General features: G+C 31.1%; 7 protein-coding genes across 7 annotated transcripts; 3 read left to right on the forward strand and 4 right to left on the reverse strand.

The window, feature by feature from the left end:
* The first annotated feature begins 308 nt into the window (after nt 1-308).
* Nucleotides 309-962, forward strand: LOC108565459. Its single transcript, XM_017924941.1, has 2 exons — nt 309-377; nt 429-962. Exons 1-2 carry the CDS (start codon nt 366-368, stop codon nt 960-962), a joined length of 546 nt encoding a protein of 181 aa, XP_017780430.1. The 5' UTR covers nt 309-365.
* A 1,422-nt stretch (nt 963-2,384) lies between these two features.
* Nucleotides 2,385-2,972, forward strand: LOC108565460 (cuticle protein 7-like). The gene is made up of 2 exons (XM_017924943.1): nt 2,385-2,396; nt 2,454-2,972. Exons 1-2 carry the CDS (start codon nt 2,385-2,387, stop codon nt 2,970-2,972), a joined length of 531 nt encoding a protein of 176 aa, XP_017780432.1.
* A 940-nt stretch (nt 2,973-3,912) lies between these two features.
* On the reverse strand, nt 3,913-4,524 carry LOC108565461. Its single transcript, XM_017924944.1, has 2 exons — nt 4,513-4,524; nt 3,913-4,446 (listed from the first exon to the last, which is right to left on the reverse strand). The coding sequence occupies exons 1-2, from the start codon at nt 4,522-4,524 to the stop codon at nt 3,913-3,915; spliced, it is 546 nt and encodes a 181-aa protein (XP_017780433.1).
* Nucleotides 4,525-6,390: 1,866 nt separating this feature from the next.
* Nucleotides 6,391-7,000, reverse strand: LOC108565462. Its single transcript, XM_017924945.1, has 2 exons — nt 6,989-7,000; nt 6,391-6,924 (listed from the first exon to the last, which is right to left on the reverse strand). The coding sequence occupies exons 1-2, from the start codon at nt 6,998-7,000 to the stop codon at nt 6,391-6,393; spliced, it is 546 nt and encodes a 181-aa protein (XP_017780434.1).
* Nucleotides 7,001-8,053: 1,053 nt separating this feature from the next.
* LOC108565463 lies at nt 8,054-8,449 on the reverse strand. Its single transcript, XM_017924946.1, has 2 exons — nt 8,438-8,449; nt 8,054-8,374 (listed from the first exon to the last, which is right to left on the reverse strand). The coding sequence occupies exons 1-2, from the start codon at nt 8,447-8,449 to the stop codon at nt 8,054-8,056; spliced, it is 333 nt and encodes a 110-aa protein (XP_017780435.1).
* Nucleotides 8,450-12,120: 3,671 nt separating this feature from the next.
* On the forward strand, nt 12,121-17,540 carry LOC108565464 (pancreatic lipase-related protein 2). The gene is made up of 6 exons (XM_017924947.1): nt 12,121-12,408; nt 14,819-14,948; nt 16,457-16,869; nt 16,927-17,118; nt 17,179-17,347; nt 17,401-17,540. Exons 1-6 carry the CDS (start codon nt 12,306-12,308, stop codon nt 17,510-17,512), a joined length of 1,119 nt encoding a protein of 372 aa, XP_017780436.1. The 5' UTR covers nt 12,121-12,305; the 3' UTR covers nt 17,513-17,540.
* A 3,626-nt stretch (nt 17,541-21,166) lies between these two features.
* Nucleotides 21,167-24,958, reverse strand: LOC108565466 (vesicular glutamate transporter 1; the record flags this gene model as incomplete). Its single annotated transcript, XM_017924949.1, is given in 6 exon segments — nt 21,167-21,492; nt 21,561-21,737; nt 22,257-22,631; nt 22,697-23,164; nt 24,062-24,277; nt 24,694-24,958. Coding segments are annotated over 6 exon segments (1,768 nt in total), but the record flags the coding sequence as incomplete, so codon positions are not given.
* Between the last annotated feature and the right edge of the window lie 904 nt (nt 24,959-25,862).

Below are 25,862 nucleotides of genomic sequence, written 5' to 3' on the forward strand. Positions count from 1 at the left end.
GTTTCGACATAATCCAAACACGAATTCACATTCTATTTTCGATTTATACTGCATTACTTAATATTCACTCTAAATGCATTTTAATGAATTCATTAATTTCGGTGTAACGGAAATTTTATTTTGCAGAAATCAAAACTTTGCGTAAATTCAATGAACAAATTTGCAAATAATCAAAAAAAATATATATTTTTATTATGAATTATATTTATAAAATAACAAATTATAATTATACAATTAATGTAATAAAGTACACAAATAAATTACCTTGAACATCGAAAACGTTCTTTTTTAGAAGTGCTTATAAAAAGGAAGTTCACTTCTTCAGAATTCAGTTCAACCTTAGGATCCAACAAGAACACTCAACAATGAATTCAATCGTAAGTGAACATACATTAATCATTTTAAATTGTAATTCTAACTATTTGCAGATTCTTTTCTCTGCCTTTTTGGCCGTCGCTTTCTGCGCCCCAGTCGAGGAATCATTCGTCGATTTCGCTGAAGACACTTTGGGAAACTACAAGCTGAATTACATTACCAAGAACTCGTCCAGGACTGAGGAGAGGACTCAAGATGGAAAGGTTATTGGAAGTTACACTTTCTTGGACACCGACAGCGTGAAACATACTGTAACTTATGTTGCTGCTGAAGAAACTGGATTCAACGTCGACAGCGCTGATCTTCCTGTTGCTGTACCAGAGACTGAAGACAATTTGAAGACACGCGCTGAGCATCTCGCTCTTGTAGAACACGAGAGAGCCATCAACCCAAAGTCCGATATCGAAGAAGTACCTGTACCAGTTGAAGATGTTTTAACTAAATTGGTTTTACCTGAAATCGCGTCTTTACCCGCCATTGCCGTGCCTGAAGATGATGCTGAAACCGCTGCTGCTAAGGCCGAACTTTTGGCTGCTTACGCTGAAGCCTTGGATCGTTTGGCTGTAGAATATAAGAAGCTGGCTTAATTCGTTGTTTACTGATAATATTTGTTATTGTTTTGTTGATTTTTAAATAAATTGTTTTCTGTTATACATGCATACAATTTTTTTTATTTACATGCAATTGTCAACTAAAATGATAAAGTTTGTTGAAAGAATCACAGAAAATTAACATGAAATAAATTATATAACAAAGCATAAACCCTATTGTGAAGTATTTTGTTATACAAACTTTATAAGAGAATGCAAATTAATATAGCAAATCCAAATTTTAAAATGTTAATATCTATTCTTCTGGCATTTAAAAAAGAATGCGTAAAATCATGAGTCTGATACCAAAAACTCTATACTTTCAATACTACTCTTTTATACAGAAAGATTCAACTTGTTCAGCAGAATAATAAATTTAAAATTAATGAAAACTTTTTCTATCTCTTGTAATTATGAAAATAATATTATACAAATAATGTAACGGAAATTATTGATTTTATGTATTGTGTCTACTATAATTTAAAATAAAATTAAAAGTTTTTCAATATTTTGAAATAATAAAAAGAAGATGTACACTTTGTATAACTGAACAGAAAATGTATTACTGACGATTCTAACACATTTAAACTGAATATTTTTAGTAAAAGTAGTTTTTTTTTGAAGAACAGATCCAAGAACTTATGAATGAAATATTCTTAATAATGGAATATTTAAAGAAATAATGAACAGGAAGTAGATAGTACAAGTGTAATAACTGCTCACTTTAAAAGACCTTGACAAAGCATTTTCTTTAAATTTCAAAAGTAATTAGTGGCAATGTATAATTATATAAACTATACACTATTAAATACTAATTGCAGATAAAAAAAATGCATCCACTTGTAATATATAAAATCAAATTATTATTTACATAATAAAAATTATAGAAAAAAAAACAATTAATCTACCTGATATTCCATTGAAATACATAATATCAGTTAACATTTGGTAATTAAGTGTAATTTTACTTAAAAAGTTAAGTAAATTATAAATATGAAAGCCAATTCTTAAAATTTGATATTTTGATTATTACTTTGTTTACAAACAAAATATAACATTTTTAATAGGTAAATTCGTCTTCAAAATTTGTATACTTAGAATATAAATGAAATACATTTTCTGTCTATAATTTTAATAACATTATTTATTAAAACATTTTAACATACATACAATAAATTAAAACTTAACAAAATAAAATTTGATTACATTTATCAAAACTTATAAAATGAAGCGGATTTACTTTTTAAGTAGTTCACAAATGTCCATGAAGACGATTATTGAATACAATGAGACGTTTACTTTTGTAACTGAACTACCTTGAAAATTGATAACGTTCATTTTCAAAATTAGTATAAAAAGGAAGTTTCGTTTGTTGGAATTCAGTTCAATCTGAAGATTCAACAACAACAACACACAACCATGAATTCAATTGTAAGTAAAATTAATAATAATTTGTTAATTTTAATCATAATAACTAACTATTTGCAGATTCTTTTCTCTGCCTTTTTGGCTGTCGCTTTCTGCGCCCCAGTCGAGGAATCATTCGTCGATTTCGCTGAAGACACTTTGGGAAACTACAAGCTGAATTACATTACCAAGAACTCGTCCAGGACTGAGGAGAGGACTCAAGATGGAAAAGTTATTGGAAGTTACACTTTCTTGGACACCGATGGCGTGAAACATACTGTGACATATGTTGCTGCCGAAGAAACTGGATTCAACGTTAACAGCGATGATCTTCCTGTTCCTGTACCAGAGACTGAAGACAATTTGAAGACACGCGCTGATCATCTCGCTTTTGTGGAACACGAGAGAGCCATCAACCCAAACGCCGATATCGAAGAAGAACCTGTACCAGTTGAAGATGTTTTAGCTAAATTGGTTTTACCTGAAATTGAATCCGTTCCTGAAGACGATGCTGAAACCGCTGCTGCCAAGGCCGAACTTTTGGCTGCTTACGCTGAAGCCTTGGAACGGTTGGCTGTAGAATATAAGAAACTGGCTTAATTTGTTAAACATTTATTATTTTTTCTGGTTTTCAAATAAATCAAATACTATTTACATTATGTTTTTCTTTGAATATCAATTTTTTATCTGTGCTTCTCCAAGAAAAAATGATATTGCAAGTAAAATATCGTTTATAGACTTTGGCAACTCTTTTTTCTCATATCTACAAATAATTGTTAACTGTACTATATAGAAAATATCACATAAGATAGTTGATAATTGAAAACAAACAAAAAAAATATACATTTATTAGTTGTGTATAGATATAATTCATGTAATAATCTTACGATTAATTCTTAAGAAACAATATTATACAAAACTTTAGATGTATAACAATCTAGTCCATAAATTTATCAGCTCGGTAACAAATAGATTATTCAAGAAATAGTTTTATAAAAAATAAAGTCTATGTTAATTTAACTGCAAAAGTAAGGAAGAAAAATTAAATGTAAATAATCTGTTACAACATTAGTAATTCAACACGTTATTTCATTTGAAGGCAAACTAAAACTACTTCAAGTTTGTAATTAAATTACATTTTGAGAGAATGCATTATTTTGACAATAATACATTAATGTCTCACCAAAAACGTGTATTTTACGCTATTTTTAGGAGTTTGTATAATTATAGAGCAACAATTAATACTGTAATTTCCTTAAATGTCTTAATGAGGATTTGGAAACTGCATAAAAATAAACAGCACAAAAAGCTACTTGTTTGTAAAACAAATCATTTTTGTATAAATCATAATGTTTTGTACTAATTTATACTAATTGAATAATTAAAATTTAGTTTAGTTTTGACACTATATTGTAGTAAATCCGCACTGATCGAAATCGCACTCTAACAGTTATTGCTGGATTATTATCAATAAATGATTTAGTAATAAAATCTAGTTTAATATAAAGATTTTTTTATTCCAATATAAACATATAACAAATTAAGCAAGTTTCTTATATTCAGCAGCCAGTGTTTCTAAAGCTGTTGCGTAAGCAGCCAACAGTTCCTTTTTGGCGGCAGCCAAATCATCATCTTCTTCAGGAACTGCAGCAGCGGGCAAAGATGCAATCTCTGGTAAATTCAGTTGCGCCAGAACGTCTTCGACTGGAACGGGTTTCTCTTCGACTTCGGATTTTGGGTTCAGGGCTTTCTCGTGTTCGACCAGAGCGAGATGTTCGGAGCGAGTAAGAATGACGTCCTGTGGTTCCGGTACAGAAACCGGAAGATCTGCTCCCTCGGCTTTGAAACCTTCTTCACCTGCAGCCACATAGTGCACAACGTGTTTAACGCCATCCGTATCCAGGAACGAGAAACTGCCGATCACTTTTCCATCCTGAGACCTCTCTTCAGTTCTGGACGAATTCTTTGTGTTGTAGTTAAGTTTGTAGTTGCCCAAAGTGTCTTCGGCGAAGTCCACGAAGGATTCTTCGACTGGTGCGCAGATGGCGACAGCCAATACGACAGATAAAACAATCTAAATTTAAAACAAAAAACACATTGATTATATTATAGATATTAACTATATACTTAATTTACTTACAATAGTTTGCATTGTGATGTGATGTTCTTACGACGATAGACTTAAGAATGAATTTAGTCGGTGGAAGTAAGTCTATTTATATTACTTCAACAGAATGACTTTTTAATTTCATTTAACTTTCAAGGTAATTAAGAACTTAAAGGTTTTATGAATGAAAATACATATTACATATCAAATATCTATTACATGTAACTTTTTTATCTTAAAATTATTTATATTCGTGTTTTTGTTGCAACAATTAAAAAGCTATAGTTTTGCAAATATATAGAAAGAGATTAATGTATATAAAATCTGTATATTTTAATCAAATTCAATGCTTTTTTCTTATTTAAAAATATAAACTTTGCACCGTGCAAACTTTGCAATATATATTTGTTATTTATATAAACAATAAATTTACTTAATTATTAATAAGATTACATTATTCCATTCTTAAATATTTTCAATAATTAATGTGTTAAAAATGTCGTTAATTATTTTAGTCATTAGCGCCACTAATTGCCATTGTATTCATTCAATTCATTTACACATAATTAACAGTATTATTGCAGTATAATATTCATTTTTTATAAGATTCTGTATGATATTTTCAATAATTGTGATGTAATAATTTTGTTTCTACCATTAGTTAGTATTCATTAGAATCTTCTTGATAACAATGCTAGATTATTTAAAATCAAATTGATAATAGAAATATACATTCACTTCTATTTTTAATATCATTTCTAATTTCACGCATTCCTTTTATTTTTTGAATGGACGAAATTAAGAAAACAATTTTTGTGTGAAATAATTAATATATTTTAATAGTAAATTAGCTGTTGGGAATGTGACTGTCTACTTTAAAACAATTACTGTTTCATTAGTTGCATTCATATACGTATTCAATGACGTTTTTCTGCATCTTTCATTTTATTTTTATACAGTAATTTGGATTCACTACAAAAATTTCAAATTAAACTAAATTTTAATTGAACTATACATTTTTTTCGATATAATTGGTTTTAAAGTCCTGGATTAGTCTGGTTTCTAATAGTGTATTAAACTCATTTTACTTTTCCAAATTTTTTATGTAAAATTTCTCAAATCTAACATTGTAATAACTTTTCCTAACTTCTCGAATTATTGTTTTTTTGCGAGGCCGATCAATTTCAATTGAAAAATTCTCAATATTTATTTTTTAAAATTATAAAGTCAACAAATAGGCTCGATGCACGTGCATAAAATGTTAAAGTATGAGAGTTTAGAATCATTATATTATGAAAGGGGATGTAAAAAGTGTAAAATACAACTTTGGTTAAATATGTATGTGGGGTCTAACAAAAGTTCGCTAAGTTGGCGTTAATACGTTAGTTTCTGTTGTTTCTCAATTTGTTGAAGTCTATCGATATTTTATGTCAAATTTCAAGAAGATGGGTAAGAATGGATAGGATAAAATGCAAGATTAGTGATGTAATGTTAGTAGAAATTCCACTTTTTGTAAAATCGTAACAGGTGATGAATCTTGATTCCATAAGTTTGACCTGAAAACCAAGATGCAGCAAAAATCAGCAACAAAAGTGATGATTTCGATTTACTTTACAAGTAAAAAGTCTTCAGTTCAAAAGAAGAGATCATTAATTAAAAGTTGAAAAGCTCCAAATCCGATTTTGAGGAATATTTTGAAAGGTGTCTCTACTAACTTAAGAAATGTATTGAAATAAATGGAAATTTTGTAGAGAAATTACAAAAGGATGAAAATTAAATAAATTAAAATAAAATTGTTTTTATTTTGTATTTTTCCAGCCAACATAACGAACTTTTGTTAGAATAAACTCATTAAAATTCAAATTAATAACACTTATTTATTATTATATTAATTAAGACAATAGAAATTGCTTAAGCACTTTTTTTGTACTCAGCGGCTAAGGTTTCCAAAGCTGCGGCATAAGCAGACAAAAGTTCCTTCTTGGCAGCAGCTAAATCAGCATCTTCTTCGGGAACTGCGACAGCAGGTAACGATGCAATTTCAGGAATCACTAATTTAGCCAAAACTTCTTCCACCACAACTGGTTTCTCTTCAACGACGGATTTCGGATTCAAAGATTTCTCGTGCTCGACAAGAGCGAGATGAGCGGAGCGAGATTGAATTACGTCTTGTGGTTCAGGAACGGCAACTGGTAGATCGGCGCCTTCAGCATTGAAGCCTTCTTCACCAGCAGCGACATAATTTACGGTGTGTTTACCGCCATCGGTATCGAGGAATGTAAAACTGCCAACCACTTTTCCATCTTGAGATCTCTCTTCCGTTCTTGACGAGTTCTTTGTGTTGTAGCTGAGTTTGTAATTGCCCAAAGTATCCTCGGCGAAATCAACGTAGGATTCTTCGACTGGAGCGCACAAGGCAACTGCCAGAATGGCAGAGAACAGAACCTGTGACACAAAAATATATTATGTATTTAACAATTAAAAACCAAAGGAAAATTGGTGTACTTACAAATGTATGCATCGTGTTGTTTTAGTGAATACCGAAACTGGAATGATTATCTGAAAAAATGAGTGGCGTTTATATATTAATGAAAAAAAGAATGTCGTGTTCGAAGTTTGCCTTTCAAGGTAATTTCAATGTTAAAAATCATATATTTGAAGTTTATCGAAGGCCATAATAATAAGAAATTGGAAAATGTATTGGATATATATATATATAGTACATTTTCTATTGGAATGTATCCAACTAAAAACAATTATAGAAAATTATTTGAAAAAATAACATAATTCACACAAAAATGGAAAAAAGTATATTACATTTTTTCAGTTTTTCGTGAATTTCTCGACAACCCCTTAAGATAATTACATCATCGACCACCCGTATGAAAGCTGAATATTTTAACTTTCCAACGCACCTATATACATCTTTATGACATCATGGAGTCGGCTGTTATGAGCTGTAGAAATTGAAAAAAAAGAACACATTCTTAACGTTTTATACGTAACACAGAAACGACGGTTATCTCGCCATTTTTCAGTGTTTTCGGTATTTCGTGAATTTCTCAACAACCCCTTAAGATAATTACATCATCGACCACTCGTATGAAAGCTGAATTATTCAACTTTCCAACGCGCCTAGATACATCTTTGTGGTGTCATGCTGTCGTTTGCTATGAGCTGTAGAAATTGAAAAAACATCGAAATGACGTTTTTGTAAGTTTTTCGTGAATTTCTCGAAAGGACGTTTTTGTTGTTTTTTTTCAGTTTTTCGTGAATTGGAATAAAAGTGAATAGGATTTTCTTAAAAATATTTACATGGACTTTTCATAAATTTAAAATATTTAAAGCTCTGAAAACGGATACTTTTACGGAGTTTGGTTAAGCTAGTTATAAATTATATGACAATTATATGATAAAATAAAAATAATTATTTGTATACAAAAATATATTTATTTAGAATTAATATCAAAAGCAATAATAACAGAAATCTTAAGCTATTTTCTTGTAAGCATCGGCTAACGATTCCAAAGCTTTTCCATAAGCTACTAAGAACTCAGCCCTGGCAGCACTCGTTTCAGCATCTTCTTCTGGGACAGCAGAGGCTGNNNNTAATGATGTCTTGGGTGTCTGATACTGGAACTGGAAGATCAGCTCCATCGGCCTTGAATCCGTCTCCAGCAGCAACATAAGAAACAGTGTGTTTGACTCCATCGGTATCCAAGAAACTGAAACTGCCAATCACTTTTCCATCTTGACTCCTTTCTTCGATTCTAGATGAATCTTTAGTATTAAAATTCAGCTTGTAGTTTCCCAACGTGTCTTCAGAAAAATTAACGAATGATTCTTCAACTGGAGCACAAAGGGCAACAGCCACGACGAGGGCAGATAAAACAATCTGTTGAAAAGAAGAAACATATTATTAATTTAAATATATTTGCTATTAAAATATTATACTTACTAAAGTGTTCATGTTGTTACAATTGTAGTGGAAATGATACAATGATTCTAAATGGAAGTACAAAGTTATTATATACGTTTTATTTTCCAAAAGAATGTCACATTTACTGTGTAATGAAGTAATTATGCTTTTAATTATATTGCTTTCTCCAAATTTGTGTAGTTCCAACCAAATTGAAATGTTAATATTTTTGAAGAAAATTTTGGAACTTTTTAAAAAGTATTTATTATTATATGTTTTAAGACAGATAAATCTTATACAGTTAATTATTATACTATAATTAATCATTATTAAAGTTTAAATTTTTATAAAGAAAAAAAAATAGTAGTTTTAGCGAATGTTCTGAATTTATATTAAATATTTGTAAACGATCTATTAGAGATGAATGTAATTTGTTAGAAATTATTTTACTGCAAATACTGGTTTTGCATCAATAGTTTGGATTTGAGAACATTAGACAAATTCTACTCCTTTTTCGACCCCGAACAACTACTGTTCAATTTTGATAGTAATTAAAACAAATAGATATACAACAAATAAAGTAGGTTTTAATATTTGTTCAGTTATTTAAAAAACACAGAATCCCATAATTATACATGTGATCTGTGCTGAATAACATTATTTAGCATTACAATTCATTAAAAACTATAAAAAATTGGGGAAAGCAATGACCAGCAACCTTCAATTACTTTTATGTGAATTGGTTAAATATCTTAATTACTTAAATACTTTGAAAATCATCAACGGTAAAAGTGACATTCTTTTGGAAAATAAAACATATATAATAACTTTGTCCCTCCAGTTAGAATCATTGTAACATTGCAACTACAACTGCAACAACATGAACACTTTAGTAAGTATAATATAATATTTAATAGCAAATATAATTAAATTAATAATATGTTTCTTCTTTCCAATAGATTGTTTTATCTGCCTTCGTCGTGGCTGTTGCCCTTTGTGCTCCAGTTGAAGAATCATTCGTTAATTTTTCTGAAGACACGTTGGGAAACTACAAGCTGAATTTTAATACTAAAGATTCATCCAGAACCGAAGAAAGGAGTCAAGATGGAAAAGTGATTGGCAGTTTCAGTTTCTTGGATACCGATGGAGTCAAACACAGCGTTTCTTATGTTGCTGCTGGAGATGGATTCAAGGCCGATGGAGCTGATCTTCCAGTTCCAGTATCAGATACAGAAGACATCATTAACTCTCGTTCTGCTCATCTTGCTCTCGTTGAACACGAGAAAGCAACACATCCAAAATTAGAAGTCGAAGAGGAAGATGAACCAGTTGCCGATGTTTTGGCTAAGTTGGTTTTACCAGAAATTGCTTCTTTGCCAGCCTCTGCTGTCCCAGAAGAAGATGCTGAAACGAGTGCTGCCAGGGCTGAGTTCTTAGTAGCTTATGGAAAAGCTTTGGAATCATTAGCTGAAGCTTACAAGAAAATAGCTTAAGTTGTTTACTTCTATTATTATTACATTTGATTTTATTGTAAATAAACATATTTTTATACCCAAATTATTATTATATTTATTTCATATTTTTCACAATGAACCAAATATAGAAAAATACATTCTTAAAATTCAATATTTAAAAAAAAAATTTGCAGCTAATTATGAATCACTGATAAAATCATCAAACAAATTTCTCAATTAATGAAACATCATTTTACAACTTAATTAAAAAATTTCCCTGTTAATTACATAATTTTGGATAATGATATGATTCAAAAATTGGAATAATAAAGGTTCAAATCAATCTATTAAAAGCAGTGAAAGTAAAAGTTAAAAAATCTTCATCAGTTATCAAATATTTTTAATGAGTCGTTGAGCTTAATGTGATGGAAATATTTTAAAATTTAATTAGTTTAAATAAGACAGAATTTTACTTAGAATTTTTTACAATTAAAATAATATTAAAAGTTAAATTTATAAAATCAATATTATTATATTCAATTTACTTAATTCTTGTTTAATATAAACTATTATAATAATAGATATAACCTTTACCTGTAAAATACTTATATAATCATTATTTAGTAACATTAATTATTAAAGTTCAAATTTGAATATTTGTTAAACATTTCAAAAAAAAAAAACTTTAAAGAAATGCATATTGATTAAATAATAATCACAGCGACTGATGAAATCACATATTGAACATGATATCGAAATAAGACATTGCTTCTTGCACTTGTAATGTTTACTTTACATAAATAAAGGATTAAATTATAGAAAAATATCACGTTAAATGCAAATACATTATAATTATTATTATTTGCACAGTTTTTCCGACCACACATAATCATAATAAAATTCGTTATGGCTACAGAAGTTTAATTTATTCTAACATAATAGAAAGACTCGAAAGTTATATGATTTATGGATATATTCTTATTAGTTGTTAAAAAAAGTGTTATTAAATAAGAATTACAATATCTCAAAAAAATATAAAAAATCAATACTAAAATGAAAAATGTATAATCAAAAAAGACATTGATATCTTTTGATTACTTGAAAGTCTTAGAATTGAAAAGATTTAGTTTGGCTATGGAAAATATTCGTGTTTCGTTTAACTAAATGTTTAATTAATGTTGTTTTCTTGAAAAAGTTTACATGAAAGTGAAGGAATTGAATATGTAAGTTTTTTTTAATATTTGCTTTCAATAAAATTCCTGAACTGAATTCTTTGCTCTTCATTAAAATGCGTTTAATATACAATTTTGTGTCACGTGCCGAAGAAATGTTTTACCTATAAATGTTGTAAAACCTTGAAAGTGAACTAATTCAAATTCATTTAAATAGGTAATCGCTTCCAAACTTGGGCACATATCCCAACGTTCGTTCCAACTATGAATACCTTAGTAAGTACTCAAAAAAATAATAATATTTTTGTTTATAAATTTATATAATTTTTATTTTTCAGATCGTTTTCGTGCTGTTTGTGTCAAGCGCTTTATGCGCCCCAGTTGACGAAGGCTCACTCCAATTCGCAGAGGACACCTTGGGCAATTACAAGTTAAACTACAACACGAAGAATTCTTCTAGAACCGAGGAGAGAAGTGAAGACGGTAAAGTGGTCGGCAGTTTCGCTTTCTTAGACGGTGCCGGCGTCAAGCATACCGTGACCTACGTAGCCGATGGTGAAGAAGGCTTCACGGCCGTCGGAGACGATCTTCCAGTGGCCGTAGCCGAAACCGAAGAAGTCAAGAAGGAACGTGCTTTTCATCTTGCTCTCGTTGCGCACGAGAAATCAGTGAACCCACCATCAGATATCGAGGAGGAACGTGTACCAGTCGATCAGGTTCTTTCTAAGTTAGTAGTCCCAGAGATCGCCAGTTTACCAGGACTTGCAGTTCCCGAAGAAGACGTCGAAGTTGCAGCAGCCAAAGCCGAGTTTTTAACAGCTTATGCAGAGGACCTCAATCGTCTAGCTGAAGAATATAAGCGACGCGTTTAAAGTTATGTTTAAATAAAGTTGTTGATTTTCTAAAATGCATTCAATTTTTATTCATTAGTGTTAATTAGATCTAGGAAGTGAGATCATTTAGGAAATGCGGTATTAACGTAATTTATCGTCGCTGCATTTAATTAGATCCCCTTCTACGGATCGAATGTTTGAGCAGGTAGTGGAGTAGTAGGCACTACTCCCTCATGACGTATAAATAAAAATGTGAAGGCACGAACCTGCTTAGTCGTTTCCACATACTCGCGGTTGTGGCACTGTGTTGTTACATGTCTTCGACTCGTGCGTGCACTTTCACTAGAGTTATGTTTTGATCATATCCGTTTCGTTCTATCAAACTGTTGTTGTTGTTGTTGTGTGTTTTTGCTTAATGTGCATGTGATTTCGTCTTCGTAGCTGCTCAATGATGAGAATGTCGTTGAACGATGAGCAACGTCCGAGAATCACGGTGAAATGTGAAAGTTTCCTTTTCGTTCACCTTTACCTGCTGCTCTTCACTTTTGCCGGTAAATCGAAAACAAAAACAAACATTTCGGGTGACCAGTCCAGGTCTAGTCCAGTCTCGGATACTTTCTAGATCCGCTTTGCAAATTCCCTCATTTAATAAGTGCATTCCAATAATTGAATTACATATCTATAAATAGCTCACATTCCAACTGTTCTGCATATTTAATTAATTATAAAGTCAAACAAATATTATTCTAATCGTACTGTTTATCGTTTCAAATCAATTTAATGATTTATTAAGTACTTATAAGTAATTTTGTTTCTACATTTTAATTACAAAATAATCAATATTTACAATAATTTATAGCCAAAGTTTTCTATTACAAGCAAATGTAACAATTTATTCTATTTCTATCCATTTGTTTCTGACATTGATCGGAATTCCTTGAAAATTAACATCGCACAATTACGAAATTCATTTAGTTAAACTTCATGTTAATTTCAATCACATCAATGTCAATCATTAAAATTGCTCCAAAACGAAAAACTCTTTAGATATATTTTTATACATATATAAAAGACGTTTTCAATTTGTTCATTACTAGAAATTTGTTAAGTTATATTACGTGAGACACTTCAAGTTCTTTCCGAAACGGCGAGGTCAGTCTACTGCATTTTTTCCACAGCGTAAATAGAATGCGCTTGGAATAAACAGCCCGATTAGTTCTTGCTATTCACTGAGTAAATACCAACATTTCTTATGATTTTCATATTAAAAACGTTACTTTTATAATATAACATCAATTTTGTAAATATTGCTTAAGTATTGATTAAAATACTGATAAAGTAAGTAATTTAAAGTCAATTGAGTTTCAAATAACATAAATTAAACGATCGTTGAATTAATAAAGAAGACTTGATATTTTGTTATAAAATTCAAAAGTTTAAATGTTGTCCTATTAAAGAATTTAAAAAAAAAATAGAAAGTTTTTATTTTTTCTATTTTCATTTAAAATCTACTTTCATCCGATAAAATATGTATGAGATATATCGATTGGTATTTGAATAAACATTAAATTTAGTTAAATCTAAATATAACAATTATATTTGCTAATTATTATCTTAATGAATCATTATCATCATTATTGTAAAATAAATACGATAATAGTGAATATTTTGATAGATCTTAAATCTTAAACAATTGCATTTCATATAATACTTATAGAAATAATAGGTTTATATGAAATGCACTTTCTATTTGCATGCAAGAAATTTTGCACCAAATAATTTTCAAAGAAACAGTTTTTCGATTAACCTACACGTCTTTATCGAAGCGTTGCAGTAAAATGAACACATTATGCAATATTTCAACTTAAATATTTGAGAATATACAAAAATGTATTATCTATACTAATGGGATAATCAACTGGGATAAATTACCCCAAATGGGGTAAACAATTTATTATTTCTGTGAAAAAAAAATTAGAATTCATAATTTTTTAACATTTATTTCAAATAACTTTATATAATTAGACATAAATAACTTAAGAAAATAAAGTTTTCATTATTATAAGTGATGATAATTAATAAAAACAAATGAAAGATATTCCATGGAAGATTTGTTTTTATAACTTTTACTCTTATTTCGTTGGAATAACAAATCTTCCACAACGCAACGTGTGAATATAAGATGAGTCATTAGAAACTATCGTTGCATGAGTTGTCGGCAAAGTTATTCGACTTCATCTCATTTAATTTATTCCAGATATGCAACAAACTGATCCCATTGTAACCAAACTTGCAAAACCCGTATTTTACAGTTTCTCATTAACGCGATTTAATTGTAATTAATAAAGTCGTCGCTAAAATGACTGGCATTTGAAATGGAAGCGCCGACGAAATTAGAAGACTTTCATTTTCAATTGATGCTTCGCGCACGTGAGAAATTTGGAAAGTTATTTCTCTGGATACACGATAATCACTAAAACATATCTTATAATCTATTTCGTGAAAGTGCTCTCGCAGTTCTCAGGACAAATATTAACAATTTGCATTTTCTCGATGGAACAAATGAAAGTGATTTGCGCGTTTTTCCCGTACGCATTTCCAACGACGATCGTTTAATTTCTGTCTTTAAAACTCGCGTGTGGGCGAATCCGAGGAAAGTCCGAAATGATTAATGGCAAAAAGAAAACTTTCTTTCTGTTCTCAATAACGACGGAATGAAACGGAGGGAAACCCCACGGTTCATGTATACCCGTAAAGGTCATATTGGATGGATTTCTTCTGATACTTGTTGTGTGGGTCTAGGTTGAATGGAGTTGCTTCATTTGGTTGCGCTTAGAATAATGTGCCGTGTTAATTGAGCGATGCAAATTGAATCTATGGAAAAACAGTGTCAACTCTTAACGAATATTTCTTCATTTCAAGCGCGAACTTGGAATTATTAATTGTTGTTTTCTTTTGCAGGGGTTTATGGGCAAGCCGAGAAGGAACCGAAGAAACCTTCGACAGTTCAAGAGTTGTACAATACCAGTTCCTGCATACCAAAACCATACATTTGTCCGCATCCTATGATACAATATTATTTATACACAAGGTAAATAAGTTTGTTAAATTTACTAGTTTCCACCCGAAATCAACAACTTCTGTACTTACTCAAAACATTTTTTTATATCTCCTAAGGTCTTTTTCAACAACTTGCTTCATTTGCACTAAAGGATACTTTTTAAATTATGCTCGATACAAATTTGATAATGCAAGAAAATATGACTACAAAAATTATTAATTTAACTTATTGTTAATACTTAAAACATTTACGTAGTAGTCAATAAAGTTTCCTTAAATTAATATGAACTTGTTTCACATGCATTTTTTATATCTTCTACAATTTATTTCGTTAGTTTCATCTGTTGAATCCAATTAGAAATCTTTGAAATGATATTCCTTAAAATCATGCTTGATTTTAATAATATCTTGCAGATTAGTTCAATAAACGATGCTAAAATGAGTAGAAATATTATTAATTTACTTTTTTTTCATACTCATAACATTTACCTTAAAATTTTGTTAGTGGTTTAGTGCTTATTCTAGTTAACTAGATAAGACAGGTAAAATAAGTAGAAACATTATCAACTTACTTTCTTTTGATAATTATAACAATTACATAACACTGAATAGAGTTTCCTTGACTTGATATCAATTAATTTCCTCTTTGCTTGTTGATTTACCAGGTTAATTTTATTTCCAGATTTCTCTTGTACGTGTATACAATATGCAAATGAATTCGGTTTAAAATGAATATTAAATAATTTCAAATAATAATGTAATTAAAATATTGTAAAAAATACACAAATGTTTGATTTGCTATTAAATAGTTATTACCTGGACTTACTTGACTTCTCTAATATTCGTAAAAATAGAGAAAGCAATTGAGTAAAGCTATAAATATTGCAATTAACTTCAAATAAAATACCAATAATTATTAATATTATGTTAAATATCCTCTTTACAACTATAACGACTTTTTAAGTTGGAAATGTGTAATTTATAAACATTAACTAAATCGATAGGAAAATTGCATTTTATTAATACTAGTATTGTATAATGAATGTAATATAAACCTTGTTCTAACTTGAATAATTAAGATTTTATTCAGGAAACAGACACTGATATCAAAGTAAGCGGAAAGGAAATTAACATTACTCTTACGTAAACAAAGAAAAGGAAGAACAAAAGAAAGTGACGTCAGGTATCTTTAAAAAAAAAATTGATGCATGGAACATGCGAAACGTCCGATAATTATCGCAATAATTTCCTGTACAACGAATGCCTGTATTTTTAATGTACATGAAATTATCCTCGTGCCGAAGTTTAATTATGCGAGAAAAAGAAAAAGTAAATAATAACATCTACAGGTTCAATATACACAATACAATACAAATCGCGACAGTTTTGTAACAATCCTTCCATTAAGCAGTTTAATCGTTCCGAAATTTAAGCTTCGATGGACATTAGCGTAGTGATTTTGCAAATACTAATGACATAGTAAACATATACTTTCTACAAATTTCAAATTATGTAATTGTGTGTGTGTTTAATTTCTAGGCGTACTCAATATAATCCCGAATTGATAGATACTTTGAGGCCGGAGTCGCTTTACAAATCGCAATTCAATAGGGCGCACGCAACGAAAATCGTGATTCACGGCTTCGGTGGTGGTAGGAATTTGTCTCCTAGCACCGACATGAGAGAGGCTTACTTCTATAGAGGAAACTATAACATATTTATAGTTGATTATGGTACGTTGGTGAAAGAGCCTTGCTTGAAGCAGATGGAATGGGCTCCCAGATTTTGCGCTCTCTGCGTAGCCCATTTGGTCCGATACCTCACCCAACATCCCAGAGGCACCAGAGCCGATCGGCTACATCTGATCGGTTACAGCGTCGGAGCTCATATCTCTGGATTAGTTGCTAATTACCTGGAATCCCACATCGACGGGAAATTGGGTAGAATTACAGGTATTTATCTTACTCACACGATTGTCAGGTTTAAACACAACTTTTTTTAATTTATAGGTTTAGATCCAACTATAGTATTTTATTCTGGACAGAACAAGTCAAGAGATTTAGACCCGAGCGACGCGCATTTCGTCGATATTTTGCACACGAATTCCGGAATCTTGGGTCAATGGGGACCCAACGGTCACGCCGATTTTTACATCAACGGTGGCTCTAGTCAACCCGGATGCGCGAGCGACACACTCTTCAGTAAATTATCAACAAAAAAAATAAATTACCCAAAAATTAATTTTTCCATATTTCTTGCAGAAACTTTAGCTTGTGATCACACGAAAGTTACCCCTTATTTCATTGAGTCTATAATAACACCACGAGGATTTTGGGCCTACCCCTGTCCAACACTCATCAGCTATCTATTAAGGATTTGCAATCCTGACGAAGAAGAGTACGTTCTAATGGGCGAGCACGTTTCCAATAGGTAAAACTAAACTATTCAATCTTAATTCTTAAATTATACATTTTGCATTGCAGAGCGAGGGGTATATATTACGTAACCACCAATGCGGAAGCTCCGTTTGCACAAGGTCACCCATTAAAAGTAGATAGAGAAACTTTAAGAAGAAAGAATCCAAATTATATTTAAATATAACTAAAGTTAACAAAAAATTTAAATTCACTGTCAATTAATTTATTATTAGGTTTAAATATTGTTGTAAGATTTAATGTAAATTTGATTTTTCTAAGAAAAATATAGTGAGATGTATAATATGTTTGCACAAATGTATTTTATTTATTGATTAATGTACATGAAATATATTTATTTTTCCACATTTAGTCAAATAAGTTTCTTTTCACTTTTCATCGCTGATTACTTTTTTTCCAAAAAACTGAGATGCAAATGCTTCCGCAGGCTTGTAAACAATAAAATCAACTATCATTAGGCGAAATATGGACACAATATTGTTAATGGTTCAAAAGTTATAAAAGTTTTAAGTTGCACTTCAATTGGGTCGCCCTATACAATTTTTCAGCTAAAAAACAGATCCACGATTTGCGCAAATTATGAAAATTGTTTGTGAAATTTCTCCAAAACTTAGAGAAGAAATTCATGTTTTATAAAATATCAATTTAGTGTAAATAAACATAATACTAAAAGTATATGATTTCAGAATCAAAAAGCGTTTATATATAAATTAAACTTCCTTAAATCAAAAGATCTTACTTTATAAACTTATAGAACGGACTTTTAAATGGATATGGAATTTATTAAAATTAGAAGTCAAATATAATTTGTAACAGATTTATGATTTTATTATTTTTATGCTAATACATGGATTAGAATCAAAAGTAATACGGATCACATATTAAGACAGAAATAATGATAATAATAATAACAAGGTAAACTTTACATACATCTCAATACACATAAAACACATTCAATTCTTCAACTACGAGTCTCAATAGAACGAAAAGAAAGAAAAAAAGTAAGGATTTCATCTGAAAATTTACATTAATTATTATTATATTACACATTCGAAGAGAACAAATACTGCTTTCAACGTACAGTTAGAGAGAAATATTACAATCGGAGTCGACGACAAAACCTTTACAATTGCTTCCTTTGTACAACGTTTCCATTACTATAATAATTCCAATACTAATTTTCTGTTTATTGCCTCTACACTATATAACACGATAATAAAATCGCTATTTAAATTAAAGTTTTTCTTTTCTTTTGTTGATTAAATTATAAAAGAAACGAACTAAATAAGTGAACACAATTTTTCTGATACATACAAAAGTTTACCTAGAACATCAACGTATAATACAAATGGTTAAGCTACAAGCGTGAAAGGATTCAAAATAAAGTTTCAACAAATTCTACGTATTACGCTTCATATTGACCAGAGAGAGAAGATTACATTTGATTTTTTTTTCATAAAGGCGTCAGGAGATATTAATTTCTTAACTTTTATTATTAATACAATTATTGATACAACACCTACAACATTTACAACTATAGGAATGTAATGAGTCACGATTAGGGGAGGATTCTGCGAAGCTCCCCTAAAAGAGAACCTTTAGGCCCACACGAAACCTCATATTTACACTTACTTCATTTAAATATATATATAATTTTTTTTCCCCAATCTTTCATCAAAGCAATTATTTTACATTCATTTATATTATTTACATGAAAATATCAATAAATCATTCGATTCAAATCAATTATTTCAGTTAGTTTTTTTTTGGTATTGCTTTGATGAAGCGAATTCTAACAAATTTAAAGGCATAATTAAATGAATCATTATTGGAAGATAATCATGTTTTTGATTAGTTTGAGTTATTTGGGTACATTGAACTTAGTATAAAAATTGAGCTAGTGGATTCGAAAGATTCTGATTCAGTTAATTTTGCCGCTAACATTTTATGCTTATAATAAATTAAGTACGTTTTATTCGTACATATTATTATTAACAAATCCTCTAATATTCATATATAGACATATAGATTTATTATTTATAAATTGACTAAGTTTTCTAATTAATTACATTGCTCAGTTTCCCGATCCATTTTCAGTTTCGTTTAATTACCTTAAATTTTCTTAAATCAATTAATTTATATACATGATACTATGTAGAAATCATTTCTAAACATATCCAGTATATTCACTACATAGTTGTAACACTTGTCATATATTCAATGATAAATTAATTGATTACTTTCAATTAGTTATTACTGATTCATAACAAGGTTACAACTTTTAAAATAAACATTAAATCTAACAACAGATTCATCCACGATCGCGCCCAAAAATAAACATCAAATCCCTTAATTTTCCATTTTGTACTTGAACTCCTCATTGCTCTATTAGTATTATTATTGTTTTACTAAATTTGTATTCCAATAGCTTTCATTCATATCCATTCATTCAACTCACACGCAAATAAATATCTATACATACTTAAAAACTAGTCCTTATATCGTCAGCAATGCTAACGATTAATTATTATATTTGGGGTGACATTGCGAATCGCGCGTTGTCACCGTAATTATTGTCTGCACAGCCTTGAGGATATATCAGAACACCTCAAATAGTATTTCTCATTTCTTCCTTATAGAAATTAGTCAACGCAAAAGTCTAACTGAAAGTAAACGTAGTCTATTCAACGTAAAAAAACAAACAAATATATATATATATATGCATAGTAAGTATATAGTACAGTTTAATTGATAAATATTTGAGTCGATAAATTCATTAACAATTTTTAGTTGCTTCTATTTCAAAAATTATACTTTAACAATAGATTTCTCTTAGTTTTATTTTATCATTTAACAACTATACAATTATATATTTATATGTATCATTTATTTATAGTTTGCAATACAATAGAAGTGTTATATACTATTATATTCACAAATACATAATATAATGTAATCATTTAGTATTTAATTAAGAAAAAGTAACTTTGAAGGAATTTCACATTATGTTTATTATAATTTGATTACAGCGTCGAATTTAGTTATTACAGTATAGAAACATTAAAAAAATGTGAATAAATTGATGTTCTAAGAACGAATTACTTTAATAGAAAACAAAAATTTAGTTATAAAGTTAAGAAAAACAATAAGTTATAATCAGGATTTCAAATCAATTAAATATAACTGAGACATTATATTATGTATTTCGTTATACTCGAACGGTATATTTCAGAAATGTACAATTCAATATATTACATGTTTATTATGTTAATTTAATGTTTCTCAATTTGATGATCTTAATTTTTTTGGGAAAAAACAAATCGTTTCATTAAATTTTCGAATCTGAGAAACACTGAATATCACAAAAGTTTTCAAACGAAATGTATCGGAAAGTATAGATAAATGACGTATTTTCTTTTTTTATCTTAAACATTTCGTAATTACAAATTAATCAACAGATTTTTTTTTTCTTTTTAGTTTTATTCCTTATATTCTATCTAATATATTTTATATTATTTGTCGTAATGTTAATTCTATTTGTTATTTGAATATAAGCTATAATATATCAATTTTTTTTTGTAAATTTTATATTGTTTTAAACGATAATTTGTTGTTTGAAATTGACGAAGATAAATATATTTATTTCAAGCTATAATTAGTTTTTTTAAATAATATTTCATATTTTTATATTATACTAAGTTTTGTGCGTTTGACACACTAAATGAAATATGTTTTTTTTTTGTTTTTAATACATTGAGAATGTTTCATTGAAATGTAAATAAGAAAGATGATAACAATATTATTGAAACTGGCAGCAAATAAGTAATTTGTTTGTGAATGTAAATAATAATTATGGATTTTCTTATAACTTATCTAGTAATTGCGATCTTCAATGGTTCCGTGCAAGTAAGAATCTTGAGCTGGCGGCTGCACGGGTTCTTGTCGGAAAGGATTATTGAATGGATTAGTGTTGCCTGTGCCTGTGCTAGTTCCCGTTGCGAAAGGATTTACAGACACGCCGCCACCCTGCGCCGCCGTCGCCGGTGGCTGTGGTCTCGGGGGTGGAGTGGGCTGTTCCACGGATCCATACGTTATCGTCTTACCCGATAACGAGGTCTGTATTAAGCCGTTACTCTGGGCCTTATTAAGTAAGAACATATCGAGATTTAGTTCAATTTCTTCCAGCGCGCACTGAAATGAGTACTTACGGTTGGAGATTTTTTAATGTAAACCGTTTCATCCATTGGATTCCATTGCTTCTCCTCCTCGGCTAGAGTGTCAGCCCAGTCTTGAAGCTCTCCGGAGGCGAATAGTCCGTAGAAGATTACACCTAGGAAATGGACAGTTGCTCCCAATGTGAATACCTTTTTCCAGTTTTCCGCACTCTAAAGAACAAAAAAAATGATAATATAATCCAATATTACATTACTGTAAGTTGTAATATACAAATTTTGGAATTCATATTTTATTGTCTGTCGTAATTTCCATTCTTTAATTTTATGACTTGTTATACATTTTAATAGGCATATATATTTGTGCTTTTATGATTTGAGTTTTACACATCATGAATTAGCATAGACATTTAATAGTTTCGATGCAAAGCAGTGGTAGTAGGTTTATTGGAGATCGGCGACGCAGAATGGTTGAATTTGTAAAAGCGAGGCGTCGCGGGGGCGATGGTTTGCAGACGCGGTGGTGCAGAACGGAGGGTGGATGAGGGATGCAATCGCTCTTTTATGATATATCGCCCGTTGTTTGGTGGAAGGAGAGGGATGAAGGGAGGCTTTAACTCATAACCAGAACGCGTGTAACATCAGAATGAATGTCAAATTTGCTGTGCAGCGAAGGAGGGAAGGAAGCACTGATTTATCAAACTAAATTAAGCTATACGTTAGTGCACTTACCGGATTCTCGTCCGTGAAAGCGTGCACAGCAATCGGTACTATGCAACCGGCTATTGTCCCTATACCGTTCGACATTCCCATGAGTATACTGGCATACTTTGGAGCTATGTCCAGATGGTTAACATTGAAGCCAGATATCGCGAAGCCGCTGAAGGCAACTCCGAACGTTAAGGCGGTGATGGCTTGCGTATAGGATTTCGAGAAGGCGACTACCAAGAAGAAGGTAGCTTCCATACCGAAGCCGCCGCAGTTGAAGACTTTACGAACTTGTGTAGTAGTCATTATACCTTGCGTTCTTAAATAATCCGCCAAGATTCCACCGCTCGGTACAATTATAGTCATCAGCAAATGCGGCAGCGCTCCCAATATAGCGTTCTAATAAAAAAAAAACAAACACATATAAACCATTGATATTATTACAATAATGATAATAATATTACCTCCTCGATATCAATTCCATACACGTCGTTGATGTAACTAGCTTGGAAGAGGACGAGCAAATAGAAATTCCAAGACCTACAGAAATTCGCTATGAATATCGACCAGACGGGCAGAGATGTGAAGAAGGCCTTCCACGGAGTGTTCGCTATAGTAGGTAAAGTGTGTGACTGTACCGAACCACCTAAAGAACTCTCGATGTATCGCAATTCTTTGGCCTCTATCGTCGGATGTTTGCTGGGCTTTTCGAAGACCATCCAGATCCACAGCAAATACCAAGTGACTCCCATTGCACCGTAGAAGTAGAAAGGAGCTTCCCATCCTATCCTCTTGATCAACTCACCGCACAGCGGCATCGCGAGCATGACACCAGCGTAACATCCGCAGAAGGCTAAGGTGGCCAAACGCGAACGCTCCAACGGTGGAGCCCAATACCTCCAGATACCATGGCAAGCTGGATATGTCACGCCCTGTATAAAATTACACACATTATTAGCAAATTCATTTTTCGTACACCGATCGGAATTCTATACTAAAATTCCGATCTTCTTGAAAATCTGAAAATAAAACGTAATTAATTATTCAAGATCGTTTTGTTATGTTTGTTGAAAATATTATTATTATTACAGTAATTAGTTTATTAAAAAGCTTTCATCATTTTAGTATATATACACTGTGTTATATTGTAGTTTTATAGCCAAAGTGTGCTTATTACCGGTGTAGAAATCGGTGTGTTATTTGATCTAAGTGTTTTTTATTTGATTTTAATTTTGTGCTGCTCTTATTGATGTGTTCATGTAATGTAATTCGTGTTCAATTTCGATCGATCATCATGTGTAACTATGAAATAGAAATACACAACTATATTATTATTATTATTAATAATAATTGATTTTTTTTTTGTTACCTTCGTTACGTTTATATTTCTATAAGAGAACGAGAATTTTTAGTAATTAACATTACAGAACATTTAAAACGCTTGCGATAGAACAAAGAAGACAACATAAGAAAACTGTGCTCTTTAAAACGGAAAAATTGCGTGGAATACGTGGAAAAAAATAATAAACGTGACTAGAATCGATTTTTGGTGCTTTTCTGGCTAAACTCATTCAATCTAAGCTGAAAATCGAACTGCAATTATTGTTTAATTAAAAGTGATAATTGTTTATTTTGATCTTTGACCTGTTTGATTTTCAGCTGATATTATTTGTTCATATGCCTTGTGCCATATGCCAACATGCGAGTGGTGTTCGTGAGAGTGTGAGTGAAGACAAACAATCAATCAATCAATCATATCGAAATGGATGCGTCGACCAAAGTCAGCGCATCGGTAAATAAAGGAAATAAAAATTGTGCAATAATCTTACTTCAACCAATCCTTGTAACACCCTGACTACAATAAGAGCACCTTTTCCGAGATTCAAAGCGCCCGGGACCAGAAGATTTAGGAAGGAGGAGGTTCCGATGGCGCCGCCGAAGAGCTTGTTGGCCGGATACTTCGTGGCCAGGAAACCACCGGGTACTTGCGTGATCAGGTAACCCCAGAAAATCGACGCATCCACAGAAGAGAGAGTTTCGTTCCTCTGCAACAACATTACGACGACCATTTAGATTGAGATCGGGATTGAGTAGTGAAGGGAGAGGGATGTCATATTTTCGTTACTTCCGTTTCCCATTTATTAATGTGACTTCGTTCTGTGAAAAATGCGTCCTTTCACGAGCAAAGTGCTATCGTTTCCGGTTCTGAGTTCGTGTTTTTTTCCAAAAGAATCGGAGGGCTTTATGCGAACCCTCTCCTACATATATATATAATGGACATAGAATTTTCGGATCCAACAAACCGATGCAATCGTGAGCGCGCATCGATCGTAATCGCTTTAAAAGCCTTTTGTGTTGCAACCCCACACTCATATACACACATATATAGACAACTCTCGTAACCCCCTCGCAAAAGAAAAACATCCATAATATAATTCATTGTGTTGGAAACGAAACTCACTTCTTTCTCCAATCTCAGTTTCGCTAAGCCCATGTTGCATCGCATTCCAAACATGACCATGAAGCCGACGCAAGTGAGGATCGCGACAGTGACACGTTTCGAGATGCAAGGGAATTCCGGCTTGATGTACTTGTCGATGTGTCGTAGGGGTGGTCGATCCGGCTCTGGAACGCTGTCCGGTGTGCTAGCCCCGTCGTCGATCGCCCCATCATCCCCTTCGTCCTTCGACGCCCCAAATTCTTTGTACCCACCGCCGCCCGCATTCCTAAAAAATCAAACATCCTCATCAGATCCACAACCTTCGTCACTCAACACATTCCAAACTGGACATCTCTATTCAACATTATCACATCTTTCTCACTATTTTTACAAATACTCACATTCAACTTCTTTATCTATAACTTTCAAATTAGATAGTGTTGATTAAATTAGACATAATTTGTAATTAACTAATTCCATATTTGAGCCGTTTATTTTGAAAGTGGCTTAAGTCCATTTTCATCTTTTATCAAGTTGGCACTTGTGACATTTATAATTTATGCTCAACTGTGAAAAAAATAAATCGGTATTGAAATATACTTAGTACATTTGAAAATTTTATATCCCGTACATTTTCAAAATAATATAAATACTGAAAATCCTAATTTTTAAAGTGATTTAAGTGATTTTTTATTGACAATGTCAAAAAGTGAAAGCAGTGATGAAGGTAATTTAAATTACGTTTTGATATTAAATTGAAATTTAAAAAATAATATTTAATTTAAAGAAATTATTAAAGGAAAGGGAAAGGATAAAATAACAAGATTTCTTGATTCTGAAAGTGAAGAGGAATTAAACTCATACAACAGATTTCAAAAAAAGAAGGAGAATTTTAGAAGTTCATTCTTCAACAGAGGAAGAGGAAGTTAATTGAGAATGAGAAAAAATAAACTGGCTTCAAATATGCTGGATGCGATTTTTTAAGAAATGAACCATATAAAATTTTATACAAAACAACCATGGACGAGAATTTATTGCCACGTCTAAAAAATTTCAAAATATTGTATTGCCATCGTTATATAAAAGTATAAGAAGCGACACATCACTAAAATACCGACACATGATGGACTTATTGCGGTATATACCTCCGGAACACCATAACTACTTCAAATCACTCCCACATACTGAGA

This window comes from Nicrophorus vespilloides, unplaced genomic scaffold, assembly GCF_001412225.1.
Source record: "Nicrophorus vespilloides isolate i.1.1-1 unplaced genomic scaffold, Nicve_v1.0, whole genome shotgun sequence".
NCBI lineage: Eukaryota > Metazoa > Arthropoda > Insecta > Coleoptera > Silphidae > Nicrophorus > Nicrophorus vespilloides.